This window comes from Mobula birostris, chromosome 16, assembly GCF_030028105.1.
Source record: "Mobula birostris isolate sMobBir1 chromosome 16, sMobBir1.hap1, whole genome shotgun sequence".
NCBI lineage: Eukaryota > Metazoa > Chordata > Chondrichthyes > Myliobatiformes > Myliobatidae > Mobula > Mobula birostris.
The window spans coordinates 77,082,260-77,095,544 of record NC_092385.1 but is presented as its reverse complement, the minus strand read 5'-3'; the positions used below and the strand labels follow the sequence as shown (position 1 = coordinate 77,095,544).

At 40.9% G+C, this 13,285-nt stretch overlaps 1 protein-coding gene across 5 annotated transcripts in view; it reads left to right on the top strand.

The window, feature by feature from the left end:
- Window positions 1–13,285, top strand: part of ttll3 (tubulin tyrosine ligase-like family, member 3) — a 106,441-nt gene that overhangs the window by 27,168 nt on the left and 65,988 nt on the right. For all 5 annotated transcript variants that reach the window (XM_072280901.1, XM_072280900.1, XM_072280897.1 and 2 more), the window contains 5 exons: window positions 234–338; window positions 2,469–2,578; window positions 3,271–3,454; window positions 5,180–5,238; window positions 11,095–11,214. In XM_072280901.1, the coding sequence (XP_072137002.1) occupies window positions 2,477–2,578; window positions 3,271–3,454; window positions 5,180–5,238; window positions 11,095–11,214 (465 nt within the window). In that variant the 5' untranslated portion in view covers window positions 234–338; window positions 2,469–2,476. The remainder of the gene's footprint in view (window positions 1–233; window positions 339–2,468; window positions 2,579–3,270; window positions 3,455–5,179; window positions 5,239–11,094; window positions 11,215–13,285) is intronic.

The following is a 13,285-nucleotide window of genomic DNA, read 5'->3' as shown; positions in this document are numbered from 1 at the left end:
AATTCTTAGAGGCATTGTCATGCCTTCTTTGTGAACAGCTATCAGACAAGTCAGCCAAAAGAACATGTTGCTCTCAAATCTGCATAGAGAAATTTCTCATGCCAGTAACTGCTACAGTTTCAAATGGTCAGAAGAATTATGACATTTTCCCCTCTGCCCGATTTAGATGTTATCTCATTGAGAACCCACTGTGTACTCATGTTTTAATTAGATTTTCTCTTTTGTTGACCCAGTTTCTGAGAAACAGGATGAATCCGTTCAGAGTCTGGAAAGAAACAGTTTGAAACAAAATTTCAAATCACAATGTAATGAAGCCAAAAAGACAAGCAAGTCGTCTGGTGAGGAAAGAAGTTAACTATTCTGGGTCAGCTTTCCTAAACTGGTATCTGTCGTGCATCAAATTCTTAGCAATTCTGAGATCTACATTGTCATTCACACCACATATCTACTTCACTAACACTGCAACTTAAATGCTTTGAACTTTATGATATTCCTAACAAGCTGCATCACTGCTTCATACAGAAAATGCACTATGGCGGACAGGCAGGTTCTGCAATGGGTAGTCAAAACAGCTCAACGCATTACTGTCACAAGACTACTTGTTATCAAGGACATACAGCACAGTATATAGAGAAAGGTGCCAGAAAAGGTCGAGTAACATCATGAAGGGTCCCACACAATCTGTTCATGGACTGTTTGTCCCACTCCTATCAGGGAAGAAGCTACACAGAATCTATGCCAAGACCAGCAGACTTAAAACAGTTACTTTTCCCAAGCAGTAAGGCTGATCAACACCTCCACCCACTAACTCCACCACTACTTTATATTTCCTGTCAGCCACCTTATGCACAGCCCAGCACAGTTTTTTGGACATACTGTACAACCAATCTACTTATAGAATCTATCTTATGTATTTATACTTATTGTGTGTTTTTAGTTATTATTATTGTGTTTTTTTGTGCTGCATCGGATCCTGAATAACGATTATTTGGTACTCCTTGCACTTGTGTACAGGAAATGACATTCAATAATCTTGAATATTCAAGTTTGTATCTTTAACACCTCAAGTATGTTTACCTTTGATGTTGCACATCTGTCACGTGTGCTTGCCAGAAGCCACTGTCACTGAAGTTGTACATTCAGACCACTCACACATATACAGTAATCCTTGCACTGCACGTAAACAGCTCCACAGGATATAGAACAATAAACAAGAACTCAGTCAGGCTAAGGAAAGAAAAGGACAGAGCATATCTTGGGTTGAGAATCTTCACCTGGACCCTTCTTCATTCCATAATGCCATCTGCCCTTTTACTTCTACGGATGCTCCTACATCCGTTGAGATCTGCCAGAATCTTGTTTGTTGCTCTAAATTCCAGCATCTTCAGTCTCCTGTATCCCCTTCAGATGTACCTGTGTTTAAAAAGAAACAAAGTACTGGAAATACTCAGTAGGTCAATCAGCATCTGTAGTGAGAGGAACAGAGTTAACACTTCAAGTTGATGACATTTCTTCAAAAATAGTTTTGTGTTATGTATGTAGGTTATAATACCTTTTGCTGTCATTCTCATTGACTAACATCTGCTTATCTGCCAATGAATTGATATACTGCTCATTTCGATGTCATATTTATACCAATATCATTGTCACATTGCATATGTTACATTTACTGTGCCTATTGGCAATCCCATTCACATTTAGATCATCTTTGCCTAGTATATCTGTAATTGTAAACTATGCATCTGCCATTACTAACCAGCAAGCTCATCTGTGCAGTACGCTGTCCTACTTTATCCTCACCTAGAAGTATAGGTTAAGTGTGTCAGCAGTAAAATTATATGTGGTAGATGTATGAGGGCTAAAATATTTTTCTTTGAAATGGATATATATTGTCTTTGAAGTCCAGGTTTATTTGAGTCAAGAACCAGGGAGTATTATATCAGGATAAAGAAGCAGCAATTAAGCACAGAGATGAGAAGAAATTATCTTGGTACATTGGATGGTAAATCTTTAGATTTCTGTAATTCAGGGGATTTTAGATGTTAAATTGTTTGATGTATTTGAAGATGTCAATAGATTTCAGGACACTTGGGCCTTCAAAAAGTAGAGGGGTTTATCAGGTAGATGGACACCATACAAAATCAGCAATTTTTCTCATTGAATATTGGAGTAAGTTTGAGAGCCATTAGCTTTTTAAAAATTGTTAAGTGAAAATTTATAATTTTCAGTTGCTATTGCACCTTTAACCATTCAATATCCTTTGGATATATACCTGAGTAATATAAATCACTCCTTAAAACAGCTCAATATAGCTGTTATCATAAATTAAGAAATATTTTTCAGTACATGTAGTTATTTATGATTACTCATTCCCTAACAGAGGCGATTGTATAACTGACTTTAATTCTACAACCTGCCAACACAATTGAAAACAAGTCAGTTTTAGGAACTTCTTTATTTAATTCCAGAGTCATGGATGACGAAAGAGGTAAAACTGTACAAGTCTCAAGGGATTGCACCAGAGATAAATTACGATCGACTGAAAAACTGCAAACTCCTTGTGGAGAAAGCAATTAAGGTAAAAATATTTATCAGAAATTTAATTCAGAGTGCTGTTCCCGTCAGCTGAAGAATGAAGGACCAGAATCAGAAGATATGCAGCTTGCATTCTTTCAGGTGCACGCACGTGATTGACCTTCAATTTTCTATTTTGTTTCAGTCTTAAAACTGCAAGAAAAACCCAGAACCTCATTTCAGTATGAATCTGGCAAGCAGTGTTGTTAGGCTCCTTTTGAAGAGGTAGTTTTACATTATTTGGAATTGACATGGCATAGCAAATAACCAGCTTGAAATAACATTTGAATCAGTTATGCCTCCTGAGAATGCTTTAGATAAATCTACAAATCATCTAAATGATTAACTCATATGAACAGCCCAATGTATAATCTTTAAAGTATTTTCATCTCTAGGAAAATTTTCTCTGTGGAAGTAAAGGCATAGACAATATTTTGGGTCATGACTCTGCATCTAGACTGAAGATATCCAGTATAAAGAGGTGAAAGGAGGAAGGAGGGAGGGGTGAGACAGGAGCTGGTAGGTGATAAGTAGAAACAAGTGATTTAGGGTATAATGGGCATCAATACCATCAGGACATTTGATGTCATGATTGAGGTTTGTTCTATGATAGTGCTGTTTTCCATTGCACTTGCTGAAATGTTAAAAGTAATTCCACTAAATAATAGATAATTGGACACCATTCTTAATCCTTAGCTGAAAAAGATATTTACCATCTTTGGGCCATATCCAGTGATCAGACAATGTCTGCGCAACAGAGGCTGGCTAGAGAAGAGAATGCCCAAACCACCAAAGAGCCTTCAGAAAAAGGAGAAGATAATCTTTAATGAAAATGATGTAGATGATGGAGTTGGTGATTCTGATGGGTGTGATTCTGATGGTAAGCATATATTTTTATTCCACAGCTGTTTAAACATGCCCAAGTAGATTCAGCGAATTATAGTGATGTTACTTTAAGCATTTTTCTTTTAATTTTGGTCAACATGGCTTTCGGACAGTTTTCTGTACAAAAACCACATTGGTAACAAAAAAATCCACACACCACCTTGTGCAAACAGAGCAAAGGTCATGTGCTTACTTCAAACTCATCTACATGCTGTTGTGTGACCATGTTAAGTCTAAAACAGATTTTGTAAACACAGGATGATGTATGATTTAGCATACAATATCATGTGATAGTTGTCCCTCATGTCTGATGATGGCGGGATACCTGTGTTTTTAAAGTGGAAAGGCTGTTGCATTAGGGCAGTCCCACTCTCTCAACCTCAATGTCCAGGTCCAGTGGTATGAACAAGCATCACATTTGAGGTCTTCCTCGGTTACAGTGGATGACCGTGACATCTTCTATGCTTTATTATGCCCTTTGCTGTTCACAGAGTGTTGCAGTACCACCTTCCTAGTCATTAGATCTTGCTGAAGATCTCATCCAGAGCTGACTTTGCGTGCTATGACAGGCGTGTCCCTATCTCACTGGGGTATGAGATCCGCCAGCTACCCTCACGTGGTTTAGCCCTCCTGTTGAAGCGGTGTACCAGGGTGTAGCTGCTGTCGCATGCAAACAGATACTTGGAGCCACAGGTGAGAGCTGAGTGTCTGGTGGGGACCAGAGGTGGTTGAGGTGCCCTGGAATGGACATTACAAGTCCCTTCACCAGAGGTGCTACCCCTCCCTGGACACCCCATACACCCCACAATATCGTGTAAGCACAATGCAAAACCACAAGGCTTGACAAGGAATGGATTTAGAGTATAACGCTACATGCAGAGCTACACCGACAGATGGGGAGAACAGGCTTAGGTTAGAAAACCAAGAAATTTATCCTCAAGGTCTGGGAATCATGGTTGTTGATAGAAAAAAACTGGTTAAGCAGGTTAAGGCTGAAGCTTACAGCAACATTGATATTTTAAAATCCCAAATTGTCTTCTGATGGCTACTAATCCCTGCCTGTTAAATCAATGGATTCTTAGCATTTTCAGGACTTAACCTCCTTTTATTCTACCCTGAACTCACCACTTTTTAATTTTTTGTTCTATATTTTGTATGCTGATGCAGAGTGATTTCTATTTTTAGAAAATTTTCTCAATGGACGAAGTAAATTCTTCTCTTTTGTTCTTAAAGCTTTATGACCCTATGGATGCCCTCCACTGACTTATAAAAATGGGTGATACCTGTGTGAACAATGCTAGTGAGTGTCAGAAAGCTGATTATTGTCCTCATTCAGTTTCCACATGCACCCACAATCTTTGTTGGATTGATGATTAGGAATCCTGTCTAATTTTCAACTCCCTCATCCAAAGGCATTAAGGCAACCAAAAAAAGAGACCAGCAATTATTGGACATGCTCCTGGAACCATTTTTCGATCTTGTAAGCTTATTCATGCTAATAATTGGATTTACAGAAAATAATTTTGCTTTATTTGACATTAAGTGTGGTTCTCAACATGGAGGTTAAACCCTGATAAACCTGATACTGAATATTAAACCATGTATCTGAAGCTCATTTCGATAGATATATTCCGATAAAGCTATGTCAGTTGATTTGTTCAAAATTGTAGAGTGTAAATGGGATTGACATTAAGCTGTGATGTTCTATTTTACAATGCAGAGAAAATGGGTGATGAAAAAGACCTCTCTGATGATCCAGATAACATTCATGACATTGTGGTTAGTGCTGCATAATTATTGATATATAGAAATCATTTCTGTCAATTGCACTTACTTTGATAAAACAGCATCTGGATAAAGTTGGTAATGTAGTGGTTCATTTCAAAGTGACCGAGTTGCTTAATGCAGATTTTTTTGGCAGCATGCATATAAAACCAAAAGAAATTCCCTTTTGAATAATGACTGCATAGTTGGAATGAGCTACCAAAGGCATACAGTTTATTATTGGAGGTATCCATCTGGGAATGGCAAAGCTGCAAGTTGGAATTTCAAATAAATGGCCATGTGTTTAATTTCATCTTGGATTGGTGTTATGGTTAACTGTGAGAACATTTTGTGATAGCAAATTATCATTGAGGTGGAACAGTGGGTTGATTTTGGGACATAAAAATCCTGATTATGGAAGTAAAAGACAAATAAGTAAATTTTATGCTCTTTATGAAAGAATATTATTTGAGGAAAGGGGGAAGTATGAGTGTGAAGGCAGCCTGCTGTTCTCGGTGTCGGATGTGGGAGGTCCTGGAGTCTCCTAGCCTCACAGACGTCCACATCTGCGCCAGGTGCACCGAGCTGCAGTGCCTAAGGGACCGTGTTAGGGAACTGAAGCTGCAGCTCGATGACCTTCATCTGGTCAGGGAGAGTGAGGAGTTGATAGGAGTTACACCGGGGCCATGGGAGGCAGACAAATGGGTCAAGGGAAGAGTCAGGTACTAGAAAGTACTCCAGTTGCTGTGCTCCTTGACAATAGGTACTCCTGTTTGAGTACTGTTGGGGGGGGACAGCTTACCTGGGGGAAGCAACAGTGGCCGTGCCTCCGGCACAGAGTCTGGCCCTGTAGCTCAGAAGGGGAGGGAAAGGAAGAGGAGGGCAGTAGTAATAAGGGACTCGATAGTTAGGGGGTCAGATGGACGATCCTGTGGATGCAGTCAGGAGACCCAGATAGTAGTTTTCCTCCCTGGTGCCAGGGTCCGGGATACTTCTGATCGCGTCCAAGATATCCTGAAGTGGGAGGGTGAGGAGCCGGAGGTCGTGGTACATATAGGTACCAATGACATAGGTAGGAAAAGGGAAGAGGTCTTGAAAGGAGAATATAGGGAGTTAGGAAGGGAGTTGAGAAGAAGGACTGCAAAGGTAGTAATCTCGGGATTACTGCCTGTGCCAAACGACAGTGAGAGTAGGAATGGAAAGAGGTGGAGGATAAATGCGTGGCTGAGAGATTGGAGCAGGGGGCAGGGATTCAAGTTTCTGGATCATTGGGACCTCTTTTGGCGCAGGTGTGACCTGTACAAAAAGGACAGGTTGCACTTGAATCCTAGGGGGATCAATATCCTGGCGGGGAGATTTGTGAAGGCCACTGGGGAGGCTTTAAACTAGAATAGTTGGGGGGTGGGAATCAAATTGAAGAGACTAGGAGAGAGGAGATTAGTTCACAAATAGAGAAAGCTAGTAGATAGTGTGTGAGGGAGGATAAGCAGGGGACAGAAAACGGGAGCACTCAGACCGAAGATCTAGGGGAGAAGGAAGAAAAAGATAATAAAGTTGTTTGCACCATTAGGGATAAACAGAGAGTAAGAGATGGAGAGTTTTTTAAATGCATCTATTTTAATGCTAGGAGCATTGTAAGAAAGGTGGATGAGCTTAGAGCATGGATTGATACCTGGAAATATGATGTTGTAGCTATTAGTGAAACATGGTTGCAGAAGGGGTGTGATTGACAACTAAATATTCCTGGATTTTGTTGCTTCAGGTGTGAATAGAATCGGAGGGGCAAGAGGGGGAGGTGTTGCATTGCTTGTCAGAGAAAATATAACAGCAGTGCTTTGGCAGGATAGATTAGAGGACTCGTCTAGGGAGGCTATTTGGGTGGAATTGAGGAATGGGAAAGGTATAATAATGCTTATAGGGGTGCATTATAGACCACCTAATGGGGAGTGAGAATTGGAGGAGCAAATTGGTAAGGAGATAGCAGATATTTGTGATAGGAGGTTGTGATTGTGGGAGATTTTAATTTTAATTTTAATTTTCCACACATAGACTGGGAAACCCATTCTGTAAAAGGGCTGGATGGTTTGGAGTTTGTAAAATGTGTGCAAGAGCAATACATAGAGGTACCAACTAGAGAACGGGCAGTGTTGGATCTCCTGTTGGGGAATGAGATAGGTCAGGTGATGGAGGTTTGTGTTGGGGAGCACCTCAGGTCCAGTAATCACAATGCCATTAGTTTCAGTATAAATATGGAGAAAGATAGGACTGGACCCAGGGTTGAGATTTTTGATTGGAGAAAGGCTAACTTTGAGGAAATGCGAAAGGATTTAGAAGGAGTGGATTGGGAAAATTTGTTTTATGAGAAGTTATGTAATAGAGAAATGGAGGTCATTTAAAGGTGAAATTTTGAGGGTACAGAATCTTTATATTCCTGTTAGGTTGAAAGGAAAGGTTAAAAGTTTGAGAGAGCCATGGTCTTCAAGGGATATTGGAAAGTTGGTTCGGAAAAAGAGAGAGATCTACAATAAATATAGGCAGCTTGGAGTAAATGAGGTGCTCAAGGAATATAAAGAATGTAAAAAGGATCTTAAGAAAGAAATTAGAAAAGCTAAAAGAAGATATGAGGTTGCTTTGGCAAGTAAGGTGAAAATAAACCCAAAGGATTTGTACAGTTATATTAATAGCAAAAGGATAGTGAGTGATAAAATTGGTCCCTTAGAGAATCAGAGTGGACGGCTATGTGCGGAGCCAAAAGAGATGGGCGAGATTTTGAACAATTTTGTTTCTTCGGTATTCACTAAGGAGAAGGATATTGAATTATGTAAGGTAAGGGAAACAAGTAGGGTAGTTATAGAAACTATGATGATTAAAGAAGAGGAAGTACTGGCGCTTTTAAGGAATATAAAAGTGGATAAGTCTCTGGGTCCTGACAGGATATTCCGTAGGACCTTGAGGGAAGTTAGTGTGGAAATAGCAGGGGCTCTGACAGAAATATTTCAAATGTCATTAGAAACGGGGATGGAGCCGGAGGATTGGCGTATTGCTCATGTTGTTCCATTGTTTAAAAAGGGTTCTAAGAGTAAACCTAGCAATTATCGGCCTGTGAGTTTGGCGTCAGTGTTGGGTAAATTGATGGGAAGTATTCTTAGAGATGGTATATATAATTATCTGGATAGACAGGGTCTGATTAGGAACAGTCAACATGGATTTGTGCATGGAAAGTCATGTTTGACAAATCTTATTGAATTTTTTGAAGCGGTTACTAGGAAAGTTGACGAAGGTAAAGTGGTGGATGTTGTCTATATGAACTTCAGTAAGGCCTTTGACAAGGTTCCGCACGGGAGGTTAGTTAGAAAGGTTCAATCGTTAGGTACTAATATTGAAGCAGTAAAATGGATTCAGCAGTGGCTGGATGGGAGAAGCCAGAGAGAGTAGTGGTGGATACTGTGTGTCATATTGGAGGACGGTGTCTAGTGGTGTGCCTCAGGGATCTGTACTGGGTCCAGTGTTGTTTGTCATATATACTAATGATCTGGATGATGGGGTGGTAAATTGGATTAGTAAGTAGGCAGATGATACTAAGATAGGTGGAGTTGTGGATAATGAAGTATGTTTTCAAAGCTTGCAGAGAGGTTTAGGCCAGTTAGAAGAATGGGCTGAAAGATGGCAGATGGAGTTTAATGCTGATAAATGTGAGGTGCTACATTTTGGTAGGACTAATCAAAATAGGACATACGTAGTAAATGGTAGGGCATTGAAGAATGCTGTAGAACAGAGGGATCTAGGAATAATGTTGCATAGTTCCCTGAAGGTGGAATCTCATGTGGATAGGGTGGTGAAGAAAGCTTTTGGTATGCTGGCCTTTATAAATCAGGGCATTGAGTATAGGAATTGGGATGTAATGTTGAAATTGTACAAGGCATTGGTAAGGCCAGATTTGGAGTATTGTGTACAGTTCTGGTCATGGAATTATAGGAAGGATGTCAACAAAATTGAGAGAGTACAGAGAAGATTTACTAGAATGTTACCTGGGTTTCATCTCCTAAGTTACAGAGAAAGGTTGAACAAGTTGGGTCTTTATTCTTTGGAGCGTAGAAGGTTGAGGGGGGACTTGATAGAGGTATTTAAAATTATGAGGGGGATAGATAGAGCTGACGTGGATAGGCTTTTTCCATTGAGAGTGGGAGAGATTCAAACCAGAGGACATGTGTTGAGAGTTAATGGGCAAAAGTTTAGGGGTAACATGAGGGGGAACTTCTTTACTCAGAGAGTGGTAGCTGTGTGGAACAAGCTTCCAGCAGAAGTGGTTGAGGCAGGTTCGATGTTGTTATTTAATGTTAAATTGGACAGCTATATGGACAGGAAAGGAATGGAGGATTATGGGCTGAGTGCAGGTCAGTGGGACTAAGTGAGAGTAGGAGCTCGGCATGGACTAGAAGGGCTGAGATGGCCAGTTTCTGTGCTGTAACTGTTATGTGGTTATATGTTTGTATAAAACATAGACACATTACAGTGGAGATACACCTCGATGTTACCAGTGTTAGAATCTGGATGGTTGATAAGATTTTATCAATAAATTGAAAAGATCTTCAAGGAGGCTTCTATCGAAAGACTCAAAGAACGAATACACTACTCAACCCTGAGATTCATCTTCCCACAGACAGTTACAAAACGAAGAACCACCATTGAACCCATTCAAAGAAAACATCAAACACCCGATGTGCAAAAAAAGAATAAATTATGCAAACAGCAAAAAACAAGTGAATAACACACAGAATGTTAAACATCAAAGTGCAGAGTCCTTGAAACATTCTTGGAATGTTCAGTTTAGTTCAGTTCAGTTCAATATAGTCCTGTATTGTTCATTGGTCTGCCCCGATCAAAATCACACAAAAATTGCAATAAGAAAAGGAGAAACCAGAAACATGGACTGTAGAATCCTCTAAAAATGAGTCCAATCCACAAACTACACCAATCAAACCGTGCCCAAGACCCAAGACTCCTGCATCTTCCTGTGGCAGGAGCGAGCGAGAGGGAGGGGGAGACAGATCAAATGCAGGCAGATGGAAATTCAAAGATTCAGATAGCGCTGAGCTCCCACTCGGCTTCCACTCTCATCTTATTGATTTCAATCTTGCTCGACATTTTAGTTGATGAATTGGTCACACTCCCCCATTAGAAACACTGTTCTCAGCCCTGCTCTCAACCACACTGAATTCCCTCAGAGACAGCAAAAGCACCAGATTTCTCAGTCAGCCCGAAACACATTATCAAAATGTAAATTTCAGGCTCCAATCGCACACAGATTAGTAGTAGAAAAAGAAAAACAAGTTGTTTCATGAGCTTCCTGCTGGACGTCTCCATTAGTTGCATTAACCGTTGGCACCATCATGTTCTATTCCACTTGAATTAAGAAGAATAATAAGTAAGGTGATAGAGGAACAGAATGATATTAAGCTGTTTTAAATAGTTATAATTAATTAAATTGGAGAGATCAGAGATATTTTAGGAGTGGGTGGAATTTGGAAATTTTGTTAGAAAATCATTGAATTTTTTTTAAAAGGAAGTAAATAGTTTGTTGAAGGAAAAGGAACTGCTTGCTAGTTCCTCAAGGATTTTGTGTGTGTTGTTTAGGAGCTGTAAGTTACTGTAGAGATATTTGTAGAATCATACACCAGATGGCCTGTTTCTGTATTGCAATGTCTATGGCTGCTTTTAAGCTGAAAGAGACAGCAGAAAGGAGAAACACATTATTTTACTGTGATGATTTTCTGTGTCATATATGTATGTTCTGTATGTACTGTAAAGAAATTGTATGAGATCAGTTAAATTTGCTTATTTATTTTAAATATATTTAATTTTATGTTGCAGTCTCGACTATTGAAAAATGAAATGCCGTATTTTCTCTGGACAAATGGAGTTGATGGATATAACCTGCAAAAAGATCAGATTTTCAACCATTTTTCGGGGGCTGGTTCCTTCACCACAAAGGTAGGTTATGTCTCAGCGGACTGACTCTTTCCTCACAAGGTCTACTCTCTATACCTGTCACCTGATGTTCTATGCCTGGTAGAAATTCCATTACATTGCAGACTCTTTCATCACAAAATGCAAGATCTCAGTTAAACTCTAATTCTTCACCAAAACTGTCAATTAAAATGAAGGCTTGCAACATAAGGCTCCCTGTTATTTTACCTCTCACACCTTGGATCTCTCCTCAACTGTAAATAGCCAGTTGCATTATTAATAAAGCTAAGATCTGCTGAAGAGCCACATCCATGGAACAACATTTATGATACAAGCAATTGATTATGTCTCAATCAATAAGTGAATGAATGAATGAATTTTGCTTGCACGATACACCAGGGTGCTCTCTTCAGTTACCTGATGAGTTAACTGTGGGCGTTGGCCAGGAGCAGATGTCGTCGCGTGGCACCCAATCTTCATAGAGTGTTTCGACGAATTGGCATGTCATTGGGGGCCAAGTCACTGCCGATCTGCGCCTGACTTCCAGCTCACCTGCTTCATATCCAGCAAGAAGCTCTGTCTGCTCCCCCTCCCCCATCCTGCCAGCTGCTTGGTTCTTGCTCTCTTCAACAAGGCCCAGCACAGACAGCAACCTCCATGCCAACCTCACCAGGAGCTCTCTCCAGCCGATCTCCACAGGGAATACCCGTATCTACCATCCTCTGTCCCTGCTCTCCTGGACTAAGGACTGGTACTTCAGGGCCTTCCCCTCACGAGCCTCCTCGCATCCTTCTTCCCATGGTACTGTGAGCTCCAACAGGATGACTTTCTTGTCTTTGGTGGACCACCGTACGATGTCTGGTCGAAGTGTGGTTTGCACCACTTCCAGGAACTGCGGCTTCCTTCCCACGTCAGCCCTCATCTCCCATGATGTGGCGGTTTGCAAGAGATTGGATTTAGACCTCTTTGATATGACTTGCATGGCTCTCTCCTTGATGAAAATGACCGCTCTGTTTGCCTCTCTGCCAGCTGGTCTCTTTTTACACCCCTCCCACTCCAGTGTGTCAGCAAGGGACAGCAGAACCTTGTGGCGCCACCTATACTGTACTTGTGTTAAAGCTGTTTTGCATCCTGACAGTATGTGTTCCAGTGAACCCCGCTCCACAGGCCCACTTTTGTCCTGATCTAGTTGTGACTCCTGCTTGGTGTATTTGCTTGTCATCGGAGCCCTTCAATGTTAACACAACTCTACACTTTGTCACCTTGAATTCCTGCACTCACGATGACAATGAAAGGTGTAGCTGGCCTGATCTTATGAAGAGCAAAACTTGGGGGATTCCAAGCCACCTCCACAGGTGTTTGTTTTCTTTCCTCTCGATGAGTTCTACAGAGATCCTGGGGAGCTCATACACCATGAAAAGCCAGAGCAACCTTGGTAGAAGACCATGTTTACCAGGGAGTCTGGTTTTGTCGATTTTCTTCAGCTACTCTTCAGTCTGCTTTACAGTATCAGTGATGTTGGCTCTGTCTGTCATTGCTGCATGAAACCACTTTCCAAGATAGTTTACTGGGTTGTCCTCTATGGGTGGAATGACTTCCCCCTGTACTTGAAGACTGAACTTGTTAGTAACCCTGTCCTTCTTGATCACCATGCATCTGGACTTCCTGGCCTTGAAGGTCATCCTAGCCCAGGTAGCTACATTGTCTAGGGTTTCCAATACCCATCTTGCTTGTACATGGGTTACAGTGGTCACTGTGATGTTATCCATGAACCCCTGTGTTACAGGTTGTCGAATGCCAGGCTCCAATACTGGGCCTTGGGTTACGTCTGTTGCTGCTGATATGAGCAGGTTCAAACCCATGACAAACAAGATGGGGGAGATGGTACAGCCGGTTAGAATCCTTTTTTGGCGGTCTTGCCACCTAGTTGTAAAGTGAGCTGAGTGAAGTGTAGCTTGAATCGTCCTAAGTAGCGGGTCTCAGGTTACTGGTGGGATATGGCAGTGGTCCAGACCAACCTAGATGAGTATGTGTGGAATTGATTCATACGTGTTGGCTACATCTAACTAGACGAATGTTAGGTCACCTTTCTTCT